Source organism: Streptopelia decaocto, assembly GCF_964273445.1.
Source record: "Streptopelia decaocto genome assembly, chromosome: 11".
Classification (NCBI taxonomy): Eukaryota; Metazoa; Chordata; class Aves; order Columbiformes; family Columbidae; genus Streptopelia; species Streptopelia decaocto.
This window is the reverse complement of record NC_138666.1, coordinates 11,665,484-11,681,462: the sequence shown is the minus strand read 5'-3', so window position 1 is coordinate 11,681,462 and position 15,979 is coordinate 11,665,484. Positions and strand designations below refer to the sequence as shown.

At 43.9% G+C, this 15,979-nt stretch overlaps 1 protein-coding gene across 1 annotated transcript in view; it reads left to right on the top strand.

The window, feature by feature from the left end:
- The window catches only part of HYDIN (HYDIN axonemal central pair apparatus protein), a gene marked incomplete at both ends in the record, with an annotated part of 137,177 nt that overhangs the window by 13,684 nt on the left and 107,514 nt on the right, over positions 1 to 15,979 (top strand). The window contains 2 exon segments of the mRNA XM_082062599.1: positions 3,822 to 3,946; positions 14,747 to 14,948. Of these exon segments, the coding sequence (XP_081918725.1) occupies positions 3,822 to 3,946; positions 14,747 to 14,948 (327 nt within the window).

Genomic DNA, 15,979 nt, shown 5'->3' with positions numbered 1-15,979 from the left:
AAGGCAATGTGACTGCCCTTGGGCTGTGTAGGATACTGCATGGCAGGTGACAGCTCCAGAAGCTCAGGTCAGGTGGACCAAATGCAGTGTTAGGAAATGGACAGTTAAGAGCTGGCCAAAGAGATATTTAAGAATTTATCAGCAGCCTTGTCTGTATTAGCAAGTGCAATTGGAGATTGGAGATCAAAGCAATTGGTATGGAAGCCCTGACAATAACACTGGGTGGTCCAGGAGCTTTATTTTTCCAATAGGTTTGGTCTGGTCCCTAGAACCATGTATTCTGAGCTCTTAAATGGAGATGAGCAAGACACTGGCTTCAAAACTGCATTACAGCCCTAAATCAGAGTGCTCATGAGGGCACAGGCAAAAGATGCAGCAAATATCTGGTGTGTGACTTGGGAGCCTTTTCTACTAGAGCTTTGTCTCCCAGATTTCCTGGAGAGTGCTAGGACGTGTTAGTATCTAGCTTGCAACCTCCTGGTTGTAAGTACCTTCTGAAATGGTTACGTACCACTGTTAGTCAAACGCATGCATTCGCTGAGGGGCTACAAGCACATGATGGTCCCCTAGTCAAGTGCCTGGTGTGAATTGTGTTGCAGACAGCCTGTACTCTTCCTTTTGGTATTGTGAGACTGTCACCAGTTTTCCAGTTTGCTGAACTGCCTTTTTGACACTGCATCTGCAAGGAAAGTGGTTCAGTTGGCTGGTAATTCAGAGCTGGTTGGTCCCAGAGGTCTTGGTGTAGGAGCTGAGGTCAAGAATGCAGCAACGATCTGCTGTCTGACAACCTGAGTTGCTTCAGTTTCTTCCCCAAGAAAACAGGCCTCAAAAGAAGTCTTCTTACCTTTCTCCTGTGAACTGTAGGGTCCAATAGAAGCTTCCACTAAAGCCTGGCAAAGCTATTTAAGCAGACTGCTCCTTTTCACTTTGGAAAATACATAGGCTGGAACTTGTGAATCACTGTACAGATTTCCTCTGGGATTTCCAGATCTACTTGTCACCACCAAAATAATACCTAGTAAATGTCTAGTATCTTTTTACAAAATGTTTACCAACTATTGAGTGATACAGTATATGTTGAATCTTGTTTGATATGGACTTTAAGAGTTTCTGAACTTCAGCAACCAAATATTTGCCCTGATTTGCAAGAAAAAAATGGGAAGCATTACAAAAGTTTTATTTCAAACTATAAAATACAATTCTGAATAACTGGATTGCATGTCTATGGAGATCAAAAGCTGATATGATTTCCTTTGTCAGCTGAGGGCATCTGTCATCTCTTCCATTTCATTATGAACTTCTGAAAGCCAGTTTGAAATTTCAAACAGATGATTTAAATCTTTGAATATAAGCAGCATTTTATTCTAATTAAGTTGGCCCCACTTTCATTCAAATTTCTTTTGGATTACTGTGAAGTTCCTGTATTTCTTTTGTAAAGAAAGGGAGCTGATGCCTGCTGACAGTAAGCAAGATGTAAATGCCAAAATATATAATTATGAAATTGCTTACAAATCTAGTGTGGATCTCTTTCCAAAAAGCAATAATAGGCTAGATCTCTGCAGGTACTGGTCTCCTAAATTGATGTGGCTGGATGAGTTTATACAAGCTGGCGATTGTGAGGTATCATCGGGATATCTAGACCTTTGAAAGTTTAGATGCACAAAGTGAACATCCAAATGGCCATAGTTAAAAACCATATCAGAAGTAAACAAGCTATTAAAAAACCCCTCCAAACCTTGTGTTTACTCTCTTTCAGGAGCAGTAGTGATTCATTAAAAGCATAGATCTAACAGGACCAGAATTATCTTAAAGAATAGCTCACAATTAATGGATAAAAGGCCAAAGTTTAGCCACCCAGTTTCATCTCTTGGCAGTGGTTTGCATTTCATGTCAGGGATGTCTCCTTAGCATCTCCTCTTATCTGTAGGCTGCAGGGAACAGCTTAGTGATGGTGACTGAAATTCAAATGAGTTAAATTTAACTGTGGAGCTTGTATCTTTGGGTCTTGAAGAACCAGGTCTATGTGAGGGATAATGAGCTCCTGCTACAGCAGTAACAGAGTTGTCTTGTGGGTACAGCACGGGATGGGATGTAGGAGATAGAAACTGAGCACAAATCAGACTCAGTCCTGAGAACTGAGTCCTGAAGTAGGTTGGATCCTTTCCTTCTGATAATTTGAGAAGATGAAGTCGTCTTCTTACTCAGGCATCCCCAGGAGTGTTGTTCCCATCCCAGCCATCTGAGGTCAGGACTATGTAGACATGGGGAGGGACTAGGAAGGTGATGAGATGGGAGGTAGTGCTGATGTGTTGCCAGGAATCCCTGTTCTTAACTAGCAGCTTTTCTGTTCTAGCAGTGTTTCTGGGGGAAAAAATAGTCTCTTCCACACCAGGCAGTGGTCCTGCCTGCAGCAGTCTTGGCATAACCATCAGTGCAGATACAGAACCATGTCGAGCAATTCAGTTGAGGCTGGTGGTGCCTTGTTTTCCCTCCTCTTTCAAAAGTCTTGGGTCCAGCATGTAAACAGTACGAGCCCGGTGCTTCTTCATTAGAGTCAGCAGCAATGTTCTCACTAGTTGTAATGGGAACAGGTCAGGCCCTTAATTGCAGCAATATCTCCTTAATGAGCAGAAACTCCAGCAATTTCATCAGCTGTCACTATTTACATGAACAAAGTTCAGCTTGTGCATGGCTCCAGTTTTCTCTTTATTTTTGTGTGTGCATTGCATTCTCTAATCATGGTAAAACTCTCCACAACATGTTTTTAGGGTGACAAATTGACCACCAGCAAAGCACTAAAAAAAAATAACTTCTGTTTTTGAAGTTGGGCTGTACAAGAGCCACAAAGCCCAGCTGCTGTTGTGCAGAAGCATGTTTCACCTGACTTACCCTGAAGCATTGAAGTACTGAGTTTTGTCTTATCAGCCAAGAGCTGTTTACCTGGCAACAGATCATAATTGCTCATATTCAATCCAAAATACACTAACACATTGCACAGAATTTGTCTGGTGGACCAAGCAACAGTTTGCGTTGCTGGTGAATATATATTATAGAAAACCTGCTGTTAAACTCATGTTATGTTCTTGCTAATGGTGCTGCTTTTAGCTAGGGATTTAATCGTTCACACTGTAAATGGGATACTCCTTCTGTGTCTTGTTTCCGTGTCATAGTATCACTCTAATCTGCATTTGCACTCATTCAGATTTTTCTGATTGTTCTTTTTCCTCTTAAGAGCAGCTTTCATTGAAATGCTGATAAAACATGCCTTTCTTAGACTAAATCAGTGTGTTTTCAAGGTAAAAAATGAATTCTGCGAATTAAACCATAACAATTCTCTGGTCTTCAAGGCAGACTTTTATTGTCCCAGTCTGATTTCTAGGCTGTAATCTCATTGGAACAGGTATTGCCTTGACATTTGCATCTCTTGAGGTGAGGTTTATAGGTGGCAGGAAAAGACAGATTCCTGAGGAAGTCAGTGTCGAGTTGTGCATGCAAATAGCTCTTAACCACCTCTGTGCTATTGAAAACCCCTTTTCTGGCTGTATTGCTGGCAGTCAGACTCTTGAGCCTCACTGCAGAGAACTGGATGCAGAGTATGAGGGAGATGAAGTGATTTTTATACCACAGGATGTTCTGAGGGCTGGATCTCTTCAGAAGTGAAAGTCGACAGCTCTGTTTCTGATCCTGTATGGTTTGATTTTCTTCTACTGTCTTGTGGTTTGTTTGCTGCTTGCTTGCACAAGTGAGCTAAACTGGACTGCAAAAGGAATATAGTCCTCAATTCTCCCACAAAAGTCCTGATATCTCTCTCTGTGTTGCAGCCCTTTCTCTGTCGATCCCTCCATCGGGACTCTTGGGACTGGGGACACTATGCAAGTCACAGTGGAGTTTCACCCGCTGAAGACCGGGGATCATTCCAGATCCCTGATAGTTCACTATGACACAGGTAAGTGCTGGGCACTGCATGGTGCACACTCTGCATCCTTCAAAACAGAGCCCTTTCTAAGCAGAATAATATTACTTGCTTTGCAAACTACTTCTAAGTCTTTGCTTTTGAAACCTCTGCGTGCTTAGAAATGAAGGGCAAAGGCTGAGTCTCTCCTTGTTCTGTATGTCCTGTGTTGCTGTGTACTCCACCCAGCACCCCCGGTGACAGTCATCGGCCATCATTCACCACTGTCCCAGCCACCTGAATTCCTTGGTGTACCTCCCCTGTCCCAGCTTTATCTCAAGTAAAAGTGAAAAACAATTGGTGAGATTTTTAAAAATGGTTAGGGGATTGTTAAAGTAGATCCCATCAAAGAGGAATGAGATTTTTGGCATCCTGTTTTGCCGGGAGTTGCTGAGTAGGAGAGATAACGATTCTTCATTGCATTGTGTGTATGCATGTGTGAAGCTTTATTCCCAGAAAACGCTATGTTTGAAGTGTAACATGGGAAACACACATCTGTCAGACTCTCCAATGTCCGCTGTCTCTTACACAGCTCTGTCCCACATATTCTTCTCCATTGTCTTGCCACAAACCCTTTTTCCTATGTTGCTATCTGCATCCCACACTTCACAGCATCAGGACTTGAGGTCTCTTGGGATTTGGCAACAAGTGCTCGCTACCTCCTGAGATGGGTGTAAAATTCATACCAAGGTGTGCGGAAACCAAGGTCAGGCCACAGAAATAGCTTTGTAAGTCACTTTAAGTGGGAAAAGCTCAAGGAAAAAATGTGATGTTAAAATGCTTCTGTCAGCCTTGGTTCAGCAGAGGTATCTTGTGATGCTGAATGAGACACTTTCTCAGTTGCACAAATGCTTTTGGTGTATATTTTCTTTTACCTGAGAGAGGTTTGTTTTGGTCCTGGAACGCATGATATTCTTACCTAGGTGCTACTGTGATGCTTTAGCATAGCAATGAGCATCTTAGGTGTCTTGAGTGTGTAGAAGTAGTACAAATGCTCCTCTATCTTCTAAATGCTCTTTGTAGCCTTATGAGTTATCACAGCTTTGTGTAATATTTGTCAGTTAGTTACATATTGGCAGTGAGTGGTTGATGATCACTCTGAGAAGCTCATGGGTTTGGATAACACTTCCTTGAAAGAACTACTGAATAGAGAAGCACAAAGAGTGCCTCATTTGTATGTATGTGGAGAATCTATAGGATAAAATTCAGAGGGCTAGATCTTTCTCCATGGCAAATCAGTATAACACTAGAGATTAGGGCTGTAGGGTTTATACTTTTTGAATGAAAAGACTGAGTGAATAATCAGGCCCAGGATCTCATGGCTTGCTTTGAAAAGCTGAGTCTTGTTCTTACTGGACTGAAACACCTGGTTCCTCCGTGGTTAATATTTGCAAAAGCGGTTTCCATGGATAGGCCACAGGGATCAAACTACCTGCTGGCTCTGAGATGGGTGACCTCCCAGGAACATGTGCAGCTAACTGGGAGGTGAACCCAGGATTCATTCCTGCCTGTCAGTACAACACTGTGATTATTTTTAAATAAACCACAGATTAAGGAGAGCAAGGGAATAATTAAGGGATTATCTCTCTAGCTTTGAAGCATACGAATAGGTAAAAGGCTGCTGAGATTAATTGCTAAAGTGAAACTGAAGCATTTAATCAATCAGTCCTAAAAGCTGCTTATTGCAGGTGTAGAACAGAGCACTAAACAATGTTTCCCAACCTTGCATGGCAAGCCCTGGCTAATTTGTCCTGTACTGAGTCGGACTCCCTGTGACTCGCATACAAAAAGCAGCTGTGTTGCTCTTCCAGAGCCGCCAACAGACTTTGTTATGAAACAGAAGTGCTAAGAGCAAAAGAGCAGTTTAGGATGTTGGTGGCATTTTCCTGGCTTTACTCTGTATCTCTGTTGACTTGCTCAGCTCACAAGTGGCAGTTAGTTCTCAATGAATCATGCTGCTGTCAGTGTAACTTACACAGGATCAGGTGCATGTTACTGCAGTTGAATTTTTGCTGAAGTTGGGTCAAATCACAGAGCTCTTCAGCATGAATAAGTCACAATTTTCCTTTTGCCTGTTAATTGATTGATTTAAATTGTGCATCCTTTAGACTGCCCTGGTTAGGAATACAGGTACTGTCCCTGGATAGACTGTATATGTGATGTTAGTCCTGTTCCTACAAACTTTACAGATGAGTGCGAAGAGAATGTCTTTGCTGCTAAAAGCATAATGAATTACAATGAAAATTTGATGTTCAGAGCTTTACATGTCCAAACTCCTCTGTTTCCCCAATACACATATGTCTGGATATGAAAAATCCCAGCCAATCCTGAAATAAAGGTAACTTAAGATGTTCTGGGCTACAGCACATCTCTAGTCATCACCTTAAGATCAGATGATGGCATCAGAAGGGATTTCTGAAGCCTGGTGCCGAGCGCACATACTGATTTGGATAGAGTTCTGTGTTCAGGATCACTTGTATGTCTGGTTGGTGGCTTAGCCCTTCCCAGATGATTTTTTTCCCCACGTGGATGAGGGAAAGTAAGTTTGTGAAGTTAAGTCTCATTTCAAACAAGTCAGTATTCGTGAAGCTTAGATATTCTCTTAGCTCTCAAGCAAGATGCCTAGGCTGGTTGCCCTGAGTGCTACTGTTTGTATATCAAACCCAGTTTGCTGCAGTTACAACATTCATTGCAACCTGACCATATATCACAAATTCGGTGTGGGAGCGTGAGCTTTGCTCAGGGACACTTGGTTAAGGAGATGTGACAGCTTCCCAGAGCTGTGCTGGAGCTGAGAAACAAACTCATCAGTCCTGTAGCACCCAGAAACAATAACAGCTACAGCAGATGCTCCATGTAAGTAAAGGTGGCTACTGGAGACAGGACGTGCTGAAGAAATGCTGGGAGTTTTGAAAGGAGAATGACTTCTCTGCTCAGAGCTCCCTAAACCTTGACTTACATTAGACTTCTGTCTCGAAGAAGTGTGATATGATGGGTGGTCTTCAAGGTGTAGGGCCAGATTCTCTGCTTGTGGGTTCCTGCAGTGCCCATGGGACTCTGTGACAAGGGCTACAACGTGCTTCTAAGGCTGGGAGATCTGCTGTGCGGCACTGGAAGTCCTCCCTACAGGTTTTTTTCCCATTGGTTGCTGCATCCCTTGGGATCCCTTTGTCAGCACAGGAAACTTCAGTAATTAGTGAAGCCCCACTGAGCTTGTGCATGCCTAACAGACACTATATATTGAGATGCTTTTATTGCTGTCAGTAATAAGGGTAATTATACAGATCGTTTTCCTTCAGTGGCTCTGTGAGGCTATAACACAGAAGTGAAAGCCTGGGGGCAGGATCTCACCCTCTTTGAGGGGAGAGATCAGAGCCAGTACTCATATGTGAATTTTAGCAGACAGCATAACTAAGAGCCAGCCCTCAAGCAGTGATGTCTGCTCTATTACTGTCCTGTCTCCCCTTGGTGCAAAGCTCCAGAAAGCAGCTTCCCCAGAAAAGATGTAACCTGTGGCTCCAGACTAGTTCTCAGTGGTTTTAGTCTTGCTGGAAGCCTCCAGCCTCATGCTAAAAGCTGGCTGAGGAACCATCTGGGTGTTTGGCAGATTAATACCCTGTTTTCCCTCATCTTCCTACACAATTTACGGGAGGGCTGACAGTTCCTGAGCAGGAGCTTTTCTAAAGCAAATATCAGTGTGTTTGCTGTGGATCAGAGACCTAGGCTCAGAGCATCCTCTGTGGCTCTGCAAGCCCAGGGCAAGGCAGAGCTCAGCCTCAGCTCCTTAATTAATTACTCCAAAGGCAGGTAGAAGATGTGGGCAGGTAGAAGACAGTTCCTGCCTCCAGCTTCATAGCTGTCAATCAGATTGGATTAATTTTCCTGCGTTGCTTTAGTTACTGTCCTTGTAGGAAGTGGATGAAGTAATGTCTCCCCTCCTGAGCCCGAGGGAGCAAAGCTTGCTCTCTGCCAAATTCAGGTTGTTCCTGTTTGGGAGAAGAGAGCAGCTAAATGTTTCTCCAGTGCAGCACACTCCAAATGCAGAGGTGGTGTGGAGCTGAGCTTTGCTCTGCCCGGGATCAGGGCAGGGTCTGGCTGTCTTATTCCCCTGCCTTTGAGCTTTGCTGGCTGACCCTGAAAGTATTGGGTCCCCAGGGTTGTTTCTTCCCTCCCATTGCTGCTTGCTTTTGATGTGAGGCAGAACATCAGCCTCATATTACATAGTATTAGGCTGCAGCTTTGGAGAAGGAAACCCTGACCTGAGATGTCCCTCCAGTCTCTCCTGTGGTCCTCTCCAGTCCTGCAGATTGGCCAACAGCCAGGTCCTTAGGCTGTGCTGAGGGCATTGCTGCAGGGGCTTTTGGCACCAGAGAACTACCATGTTGTGCAGTTTGTGTTGAGCAGTATCTGCCTCTGCGGACTTTATGACCATTAGCCCTGTTGGTGTCCGCAGCGAGATTAGCACGTCTATGATCTTCCCCTTTAAGCCAGCACGAACGCTTGTAGGATAGATGTGATTTCCTTGGGGCAATGTAAGAAGAAAAAAGAGTTTAAAAATTCCTGGGTACATCTTGAGGTGAATGGGAATCGCTGTACTTAGTGTGGCAGCGATGCTCAGGGTTTCAGGGGGTATCAGAGGTGAATCCAGGTCTTCTACCCTACACAGGATGCCCTGACCCACTGCCCTGAGATGCCTCTGCCCTTCTTGGTCTGACCACAGACAACAGCTCTTCTGAGCTGCAGCAGCCTCTGGAGCCATGAGTGATAACTGCCAGCTGGAGAAAACACTGACGTTTAATCTCAAATGGGGAAAATGAGGCATGAGATCACTGGAAAAATTAAGGCATATTTAAAAAACTACTAATTAGGGAGCTGATGGTGGAGCTCTTTAGTCACCCATGGAATGACAGCGAGTTTGAAGTGATGTATTAGAGCCGTTTGGGTTTGGTGAAGACGATGGGTAACTGCAGAACCGGGTGTGCTTGACTGGCAGCAGGGGAAGCAAAGCCTTTGCTTCTTGGCAGTGGGGATAAACTCTTGTAGAGGCTGCATCACATGCAAAGAGGCCAGGGGGAGTCGCCAGCTGTGTTAGTGACTGTTCAGCTCCTGACTGGATCTGCATGGGGCTGTCAGCTGGGAATATAAACATATTGGGATGCTGAATCCCTTTCTTTAGGTTAACTTGATGTTGGTTTTAGCTGAATCAGCTTACTTTGGTAAATGAGGCCACCCATGCAAGGGCTTGGCAGTGTTAGTGATTCCCTGTACACATGCAGGAGACTCATTAAATCCCAGCCCTGGTTGTTTATTGCTCTTTGAGGCTGAAAAAGTGACTGTAGCAGGAATGTGCCAGCACCTCTGCAAATCTCAGCTACCCACAAGGATAAAGCATCTGAGAAAAGATGAATATCTGTGATATTAATCTGTTTGTGTAGACTTTGGAGAAAACACGCACCTTTGCATCGCTCTGTTCTCTTTCCTTTAAGAACCCCCTTTCTACCAAAGGTCTTGTCATCTGTCTTGCAAGGCTGGCATTGCAATCAATGGCTTCCAGGAACTTGTTTGAAAATGAAATGAAAATCCTATTGATTTAGTCTCTAGATCAAGCCTTTTCCTTTCTCTTTTTTCGTCTTTGTAAATCCACTGATAGATGTGGATAGGCAGCAGGGTTTAACTGAGGTTTAGCCCTCATTGTGTTGCTTTTTATGTTCCTGAGATCACTCAAGTTGCTGAGTGCTCTCAATTTGTACTGACTTCAGCTCGAATGGAGGTGGAATGAAGGAGACTCAATACTTCCATGAGCAAACTTGCTCCCTTGTTAGATAGTTATCTGACTCCTCCTTGTGCAGGATAGCAGGGTAGGAATAGCAAAACCATTTTCTGGTTCTAAGTCTTCTGCGAGTGTTTAGCAGGGCTCTGATGTTGCTATGAGTAGTGTTAAGTTACTATTGAGCTAAATTTGTGGCTACGGACCCTGAGCTTCTGTGGCCACCGTTGTGTGCCATTGCTATTCATGTTTGTAGCGTTCATGCAATTCTCCATTCCTTCAACACGAGGCAAATTTATAGGGGCTTCTTACAAGTGCTAAGAGGTGGGGATATCTGCTTCCTATGAAGCAGCTGCTGCTTTTGCCTCTGAAGCTTCACTATAGTGTGTTAAGTGATGTATTCTTTTTAATTTGTGTTTAGTGGTGGTGGGTGGTTAGAAACATACTTTATTCTGTGAGTTTTCAAATAAGATCTTGTTTCTTGTGTCATCTTAAGGTGTAAGCCAGACTCTGATTCTGCAACTATTCAAGAGGCTTCTTTAGCTTTTCCTTGGACTATAAGGCATTTAAAAACTTTGCTAAGGGATTTTTTTCTTTGTGCTGGTTGTAGGTGGTGAGTGCCAATTGGGCTTTTCTTTCTTCACTCATGAGAATTCCCAGCAGAGTGTCTGGTTTATGACTTATGTTCTTGTATGTCTGCCTCAGAATGAGCGGAGGGAGGCATATATTGTAGGCAAAAAAGGTGTAAAAAGGTGCTTGTGCAATTACATGTTGACTTGGCATTGTAACAGTAGCAGCACTGCAACAGACTGAGGATTGGTAACTAATAATTTATACAACTGATTGGTTATAGGCTTTTGTAGTCTAAATCAATGAGATTGATGGGTAGTCTAATTGCTCTCCCAAATGCTGATGTCAAAACAGCTAATAGGTAACAACTGTTTGTCTGTTTTCCCTTTCTGTAGAACTGTTTGTAATAGTGATTTTTTTACAGTGCTTTAGATAAGGTTGTTCTGCTTCTTGCAAACAGAGTATGGCCTTTGTTTGCTCTCCAGGGTCTTGTGTTTCAAGACAGATGGTCTGTCACTTTGAGGGTAGAAGAAGGGGAATTAAGTATGTGCTTCATTTGCTTGAGGTTTTTTTGCACAGCTTTATAGCCCCACAACTATGTAACACCCTTCCTGACAAAACCGTGCTGAAGCCTCACCTGGAGTTCACTCCATGAGCACCGACTGGGGTTTGTATACTAGGAGGGTCATTTGAAAGTTAAAAAGAAAAGTTCTTTTGGCTGTTTTTTTCATCTGCAGGTATGCACAGAAACTGACTTCCACGTGACTGCACATATCCCATTTTTAGCATGTGAAAGATTTCTGGAAGAATGTGGTTTTCATCTCTTGTTTCAGGTCATCCTCGACTGCAGTTTGTCTGCCCTATTATCAGTAGAAATCACTAATATGTTCTTCAGTGTCATTAACTCTGGGTGCGTTTCAGGGCAGAACTGACCATTCATTAGCCTCCTTTCCTTGTGGATCAATCAGCATCTGCTGAGAAGCAGAAGAACAGCTTGAAGGGTTATTGATTTATAAAGTGGTATATTGGGCATGTCTTTGCCAGGCAATCAGAATGAAAGTTCCTGCACTATTTTCTGAAAAGCAATGTTTCAGCCAGTCAGGTACCTCAGTGCATCATTATTCTAGTAGCAATAATGATTAAAAATAGCCTGCGGCATCCTGGATATGCAGCAGCACAACCTTTCATCATCTGATGGTTTCATTGTTCTTTTCAATACATTCTGCGAGGCTCCTTCACGCTGGGCAGAACAAAGGCTCTGTGCTGGCTCCCGGATATTCCTGTGTCACAGTATTTCATCCTATAACAAGACAAACAGATCTTCCTGAGCACGGTGCAGGGAAGGTAATGGGGAGTACTTTGGGTGCCCCATTACAGAAAGATGCACGACTAGGAAGCTGATTGAAAATGAGATGACTTCTAATGTGCAGGAAAGCAGTCTGAAGAGCCTGTAACCTGTCCCATAGACTGCTGCTGGCTGGTTGTTGTTTTCTACCTCTCTCTTCCTTCCCATCTATTACCTTATGGTTCCTTGTATTGTCTTTGGAGTAGAGACTCTCCTCTTGCAATGTGTGACATGGACTCAGTGGGGGTTTTGCTGAGGCTGGAGACTCCTGGCTGTTAACAGCAACAATTGTGGCAGTAGTAATGATTAGAGTGCCCTGATCTTTGTTGTAGACTGGGAATGATTCTTTAGAAACATCACTGTTAGCAGCAGCAGTTATTTAGTGGTGAGGTTTATAAACAAGCTGCTCTTAGGGCTGGAGTAAATAATGTGATGATTTAAGTGTCTGAAGGTAGCTTGTGAATGCTGCCTTGAAGAAACACTTAAAAATGCCTGTTGCTGCTACATGTTTTGCTGTAGTGCTGGAAATCCAAGCGTGGGGTCTGACAGGTGGCAGTTCGCAGGCCGGCGGAGCCCCAGCGCACCTCCTGGGTGATGCCACTGATGCTCCTGACTCTGATCCAGCTGTGGCTCTGCGGGAGGTGCAGCAAAAAGCATCTGGTGGGGAGGGCCGGATGCAGCTGTAGGTGACTCCTCTAGCTGGTCGGGGTCACTTAGCCTGGTGACTCCTGCGGTGAAGTGGTAATGGCAGTCCTTGGCATGCTGGGTGAAAAACAAGAATGGGAAGCAGTTGGATATGACAGTAGCATGAGCAAAAGTATTACTTATCACATATTGATGTGGAAGTACAATAACACTCAGAATGAAGAGCTCTGCTTTCACTGCTTGCTTGTATTTTCACTGACAAAGCAGCAGGACTTGTCTCTCTTCAGTTGTGTTCATAGAAAAGATGAGAGCAAGGGACAGTCTTTTGACAAACTGGGCAAATGAAATTAAACTTGCTTTCTATGCTCCCCAAATAGTCCAAATTTGGCACTCAAGCACCTGAAAGATCTTAAATCCAAATTCAGCAAAGAGGGAGCGACAGGGAGAAAGGAAGAATACCTCTCGGTGAAGACAAAATGCAGCAGGGTGCTATCTTGTTTCTATTCAGTCTAATCAATCTGGCTACCAGTTTCCTAGTATTTAAAGCAGAAGTCAATGCAGGAAAGTACCAGCTGTTGAATGCTAGCAAACCATTCTTCATAAACCCCCAAATTTGTTTTGAAATCTTATTCAAAGGTTTGCTCATCCATTCATTGAGCTATACTTTCAGGCTAAACAAGATTTGTCTTTCTATTAGAAAACAATTTGTGCTGCTCTGAAAACCATTCTCTCTTGCCACCAGCCTGATCATGCCGTATTAGAAGAATTCAGAAGGGATGTTTTAGCTCTTCTGTAGATTTCCTCTTTTTCTTTTTTCCCTGCCCAGCAGCCCCCACAGAGGTTGACTCAAAGATAGATTTCATTCTACTAGATTATGAAAAGTTATCATGATGTGTTCAGATACATCCATAGTCGTGCAGATGGGTCCTGGAATAAAGTACGGTGGGGTTTCTGCTGTGTCAAAGAGTATTGTTCAGGGGTGCACAACCCAAAGCATCTGCTCTACTGCTGTACAAAAATGTCTAGCTTTTATTTTCAAGTTCAGGTCTTGTTTTGATTGGGTTGCAGAGGGGGAGCATGTCTTGCCATTGGTGGGAAATGTATCAGAAGTGTGTAAGAATGAGAGAATTGACAGCCTGTAATAAGATTGTGTTGTGTAAACAATGATAGGGCAGATATGTTCCAATTCAGTAAATGTGCTTTCATGACAGCAAAGCATCCCAAACTACACACCGTGGACATTACCCTGTCAAGTGAAATACCTAGTGCTACATCACTGTTATAGTACAGATTTTTTTTTTTAAACTTATATATTAAACAACCAAGAGTCTTAAATGAAATGTCACATCTAATTTAGCACCCAAGACATGAAGTCTGCAGCTGCCCTTGGCCAACCCTGACAGCTCCGCTCTCAGTGTCGGTTCATCTGCCTGGCAGACAGCTCTATGCCGGCATCTCTCCACGCTCTACTGTACCCAGCAATTTCTGGGTTTATATATTCAGCAAGACGTCAAATACTTCTCTTTGTGGTCGAAAGCGCTCCAGCAAACCCTCTGGCCTTCAAAAGAGTCCTGCAGCCAGGAGCGTGAGGCTGCCTGCATCCCTAGCTCCAGGAGAGCAGCTACAAGGGATGCTCAGTAAAGCGTGTAGAAACAGGCAGTGCATATGCTTTTTCTGCCCTGGGGGCTCTGGTGTCAGTGTTTTTTCTGTGCTGGAGGCTTTATTCTCATCTTTGTCTAATAGCTTCTGATGGTTTCATCTTCCAAGAATTTGTCCGGTTGCTCTCTGGCTGTTAGCATCTGCAGCAGCCAATGGCAGTGTTACAAAGGAAGGAGTATTCTCTGCAGAAGTATTACTACTGTTGTGTAATTTCTTACTAATAAAACCATTTTGGGCCCTTGGGTTCCTGTTCTATGGCAAACCATGATGATTTTTTTACCTTATTCACATTTCCCAGACCATTCATCCTGCCATGGGCTGTCACTTCGCTTCTTCCTCTGAACCTCCCTTTTCTGCCTGCGTGTCCCCAGGTGCCTTTGTTTGTCAGCAACAAGGAATCAGGAGAGAGATGACATAGGTGGTGTGTCTGCAGGAGACCCTGGGTGAGCTGTGACCCACATGGGATTCCTCAAAGTCACCTGGATGGCTTTGGATGCAGAATTCCCTCTGACCTGAGTAGGATGGCAACCCAAAGGCCACCTGGGCACACCTGAAAAATCTCGCTGTAAATACTGTCACCTTGGGGATAAATCTCTACAAACATACTCAGAAATAAGGTGCTCAAGGTACTGTCCAGGATATTCTCGTTCTGTACGTAGGCAGCTATCAGAATGTGATAAACGTACTGATCTGTGGAGCTGTTGATACTGCTAAGAGCTGTGACAATTTCTTCTGTTACCTGTGGTTTGCTCTGTTCCTTGTACTTCCCTCCACAAGTAAGATAAGCAAAGACTCCTCTTTGTTCCAGGTGAAGATATTCACACAAGCCTTTATGGAGCAGCTGTAGATGTCAACATCAGGCTGGACAGGAACTCTGTGACAATTGAGAAGACATACCTCACACTGTTAAACCACAGATCCGTGGTCATCCACAATCGGAGTGAAATCATAGCCCACTTCCAGTGGAAGGCCTTTGTTAATCAGGAAGAGGAGGATCAGCAGAAGCTGAGGTTTGTTTGAAATGTTCATTTCAGTAAGGTATACTGCTCAAGGGTAAAACTAATGTATGGCCTTAGAGGGATGTTGGTGCTTTTGGATGGTTTAGGACAAGTAAACCATCCACAGTGTCAGGGTATGTGTCCCTGGGCTTCAGGGTAACAGAGCTCAGTACTTCCTATCCCAGTTCTACCCGTATTCCAGGGTGATGATTTGGGGAAGAAAGCTTGATTGCAATGACTGAGTAACAAATTTATGTTTTGTGGGAGCACAAACCACTGAGGTCCAGAGATCCCTGGGCTACAGGGGGTACATGAGGCTGAAGAAAGTGTCAGCACTCATTACCTGGAACTTAACATAGCTGCTGGTAACATAACTATTAGGATAGTCCCTGCAATTTCCTCCACTTCAGCTTTGAGATGGCAGGCTCTTTATCCAGCAATGTGCAAGGTAGAGCGCTTCACTGGCCCAGAAATTTGAGCCCACCCTGCTGTTGATTTGCCTTGCACTGTCCTGATTTAAGCACAAGGTGTTTCTGCCCTTCCTTGGAGGCTGGGGAGAGTTTGGAGGTGGAGGGTTCTGTGGGGAAGGTGGGGCAGCCCAGGGACCTGGGATGTGCATTTGGGCTTCAGCAACCTGTTTTCATGGTGGTAACAGATGAAGCAGGATCTTTGTGTCTTTGAAGCTTTGAAATTCCTGTTTCAGGCAGTAGAGAAACAGCCTATAGTGGGGAGAGAATGGGAAATTGCACGTAAAAGCTTGGGGGATTTAGGGAATCCTTGTATGACTTTTTGGATTTGGATAGATGTAGGTAAGGTAAATAGGAGCTAGTCAGAACCCATAGCTGATCAGGAAAGTGCCTTAAACTGGAACACTTTTAAAGGGCTTCTGAGCAAATAAAGATCAGCATAATTAGGTCAGAAATGCCTTGAAGGCCAAAACTAGTTTTCCATTGTTCTCTATTTTTAATTACACAGTGTGTGACTTCTGTTCAAGCTCACTGTGTTAAAAGAAAATCTCACGACCTTCTCTTGGTATTTCCCTG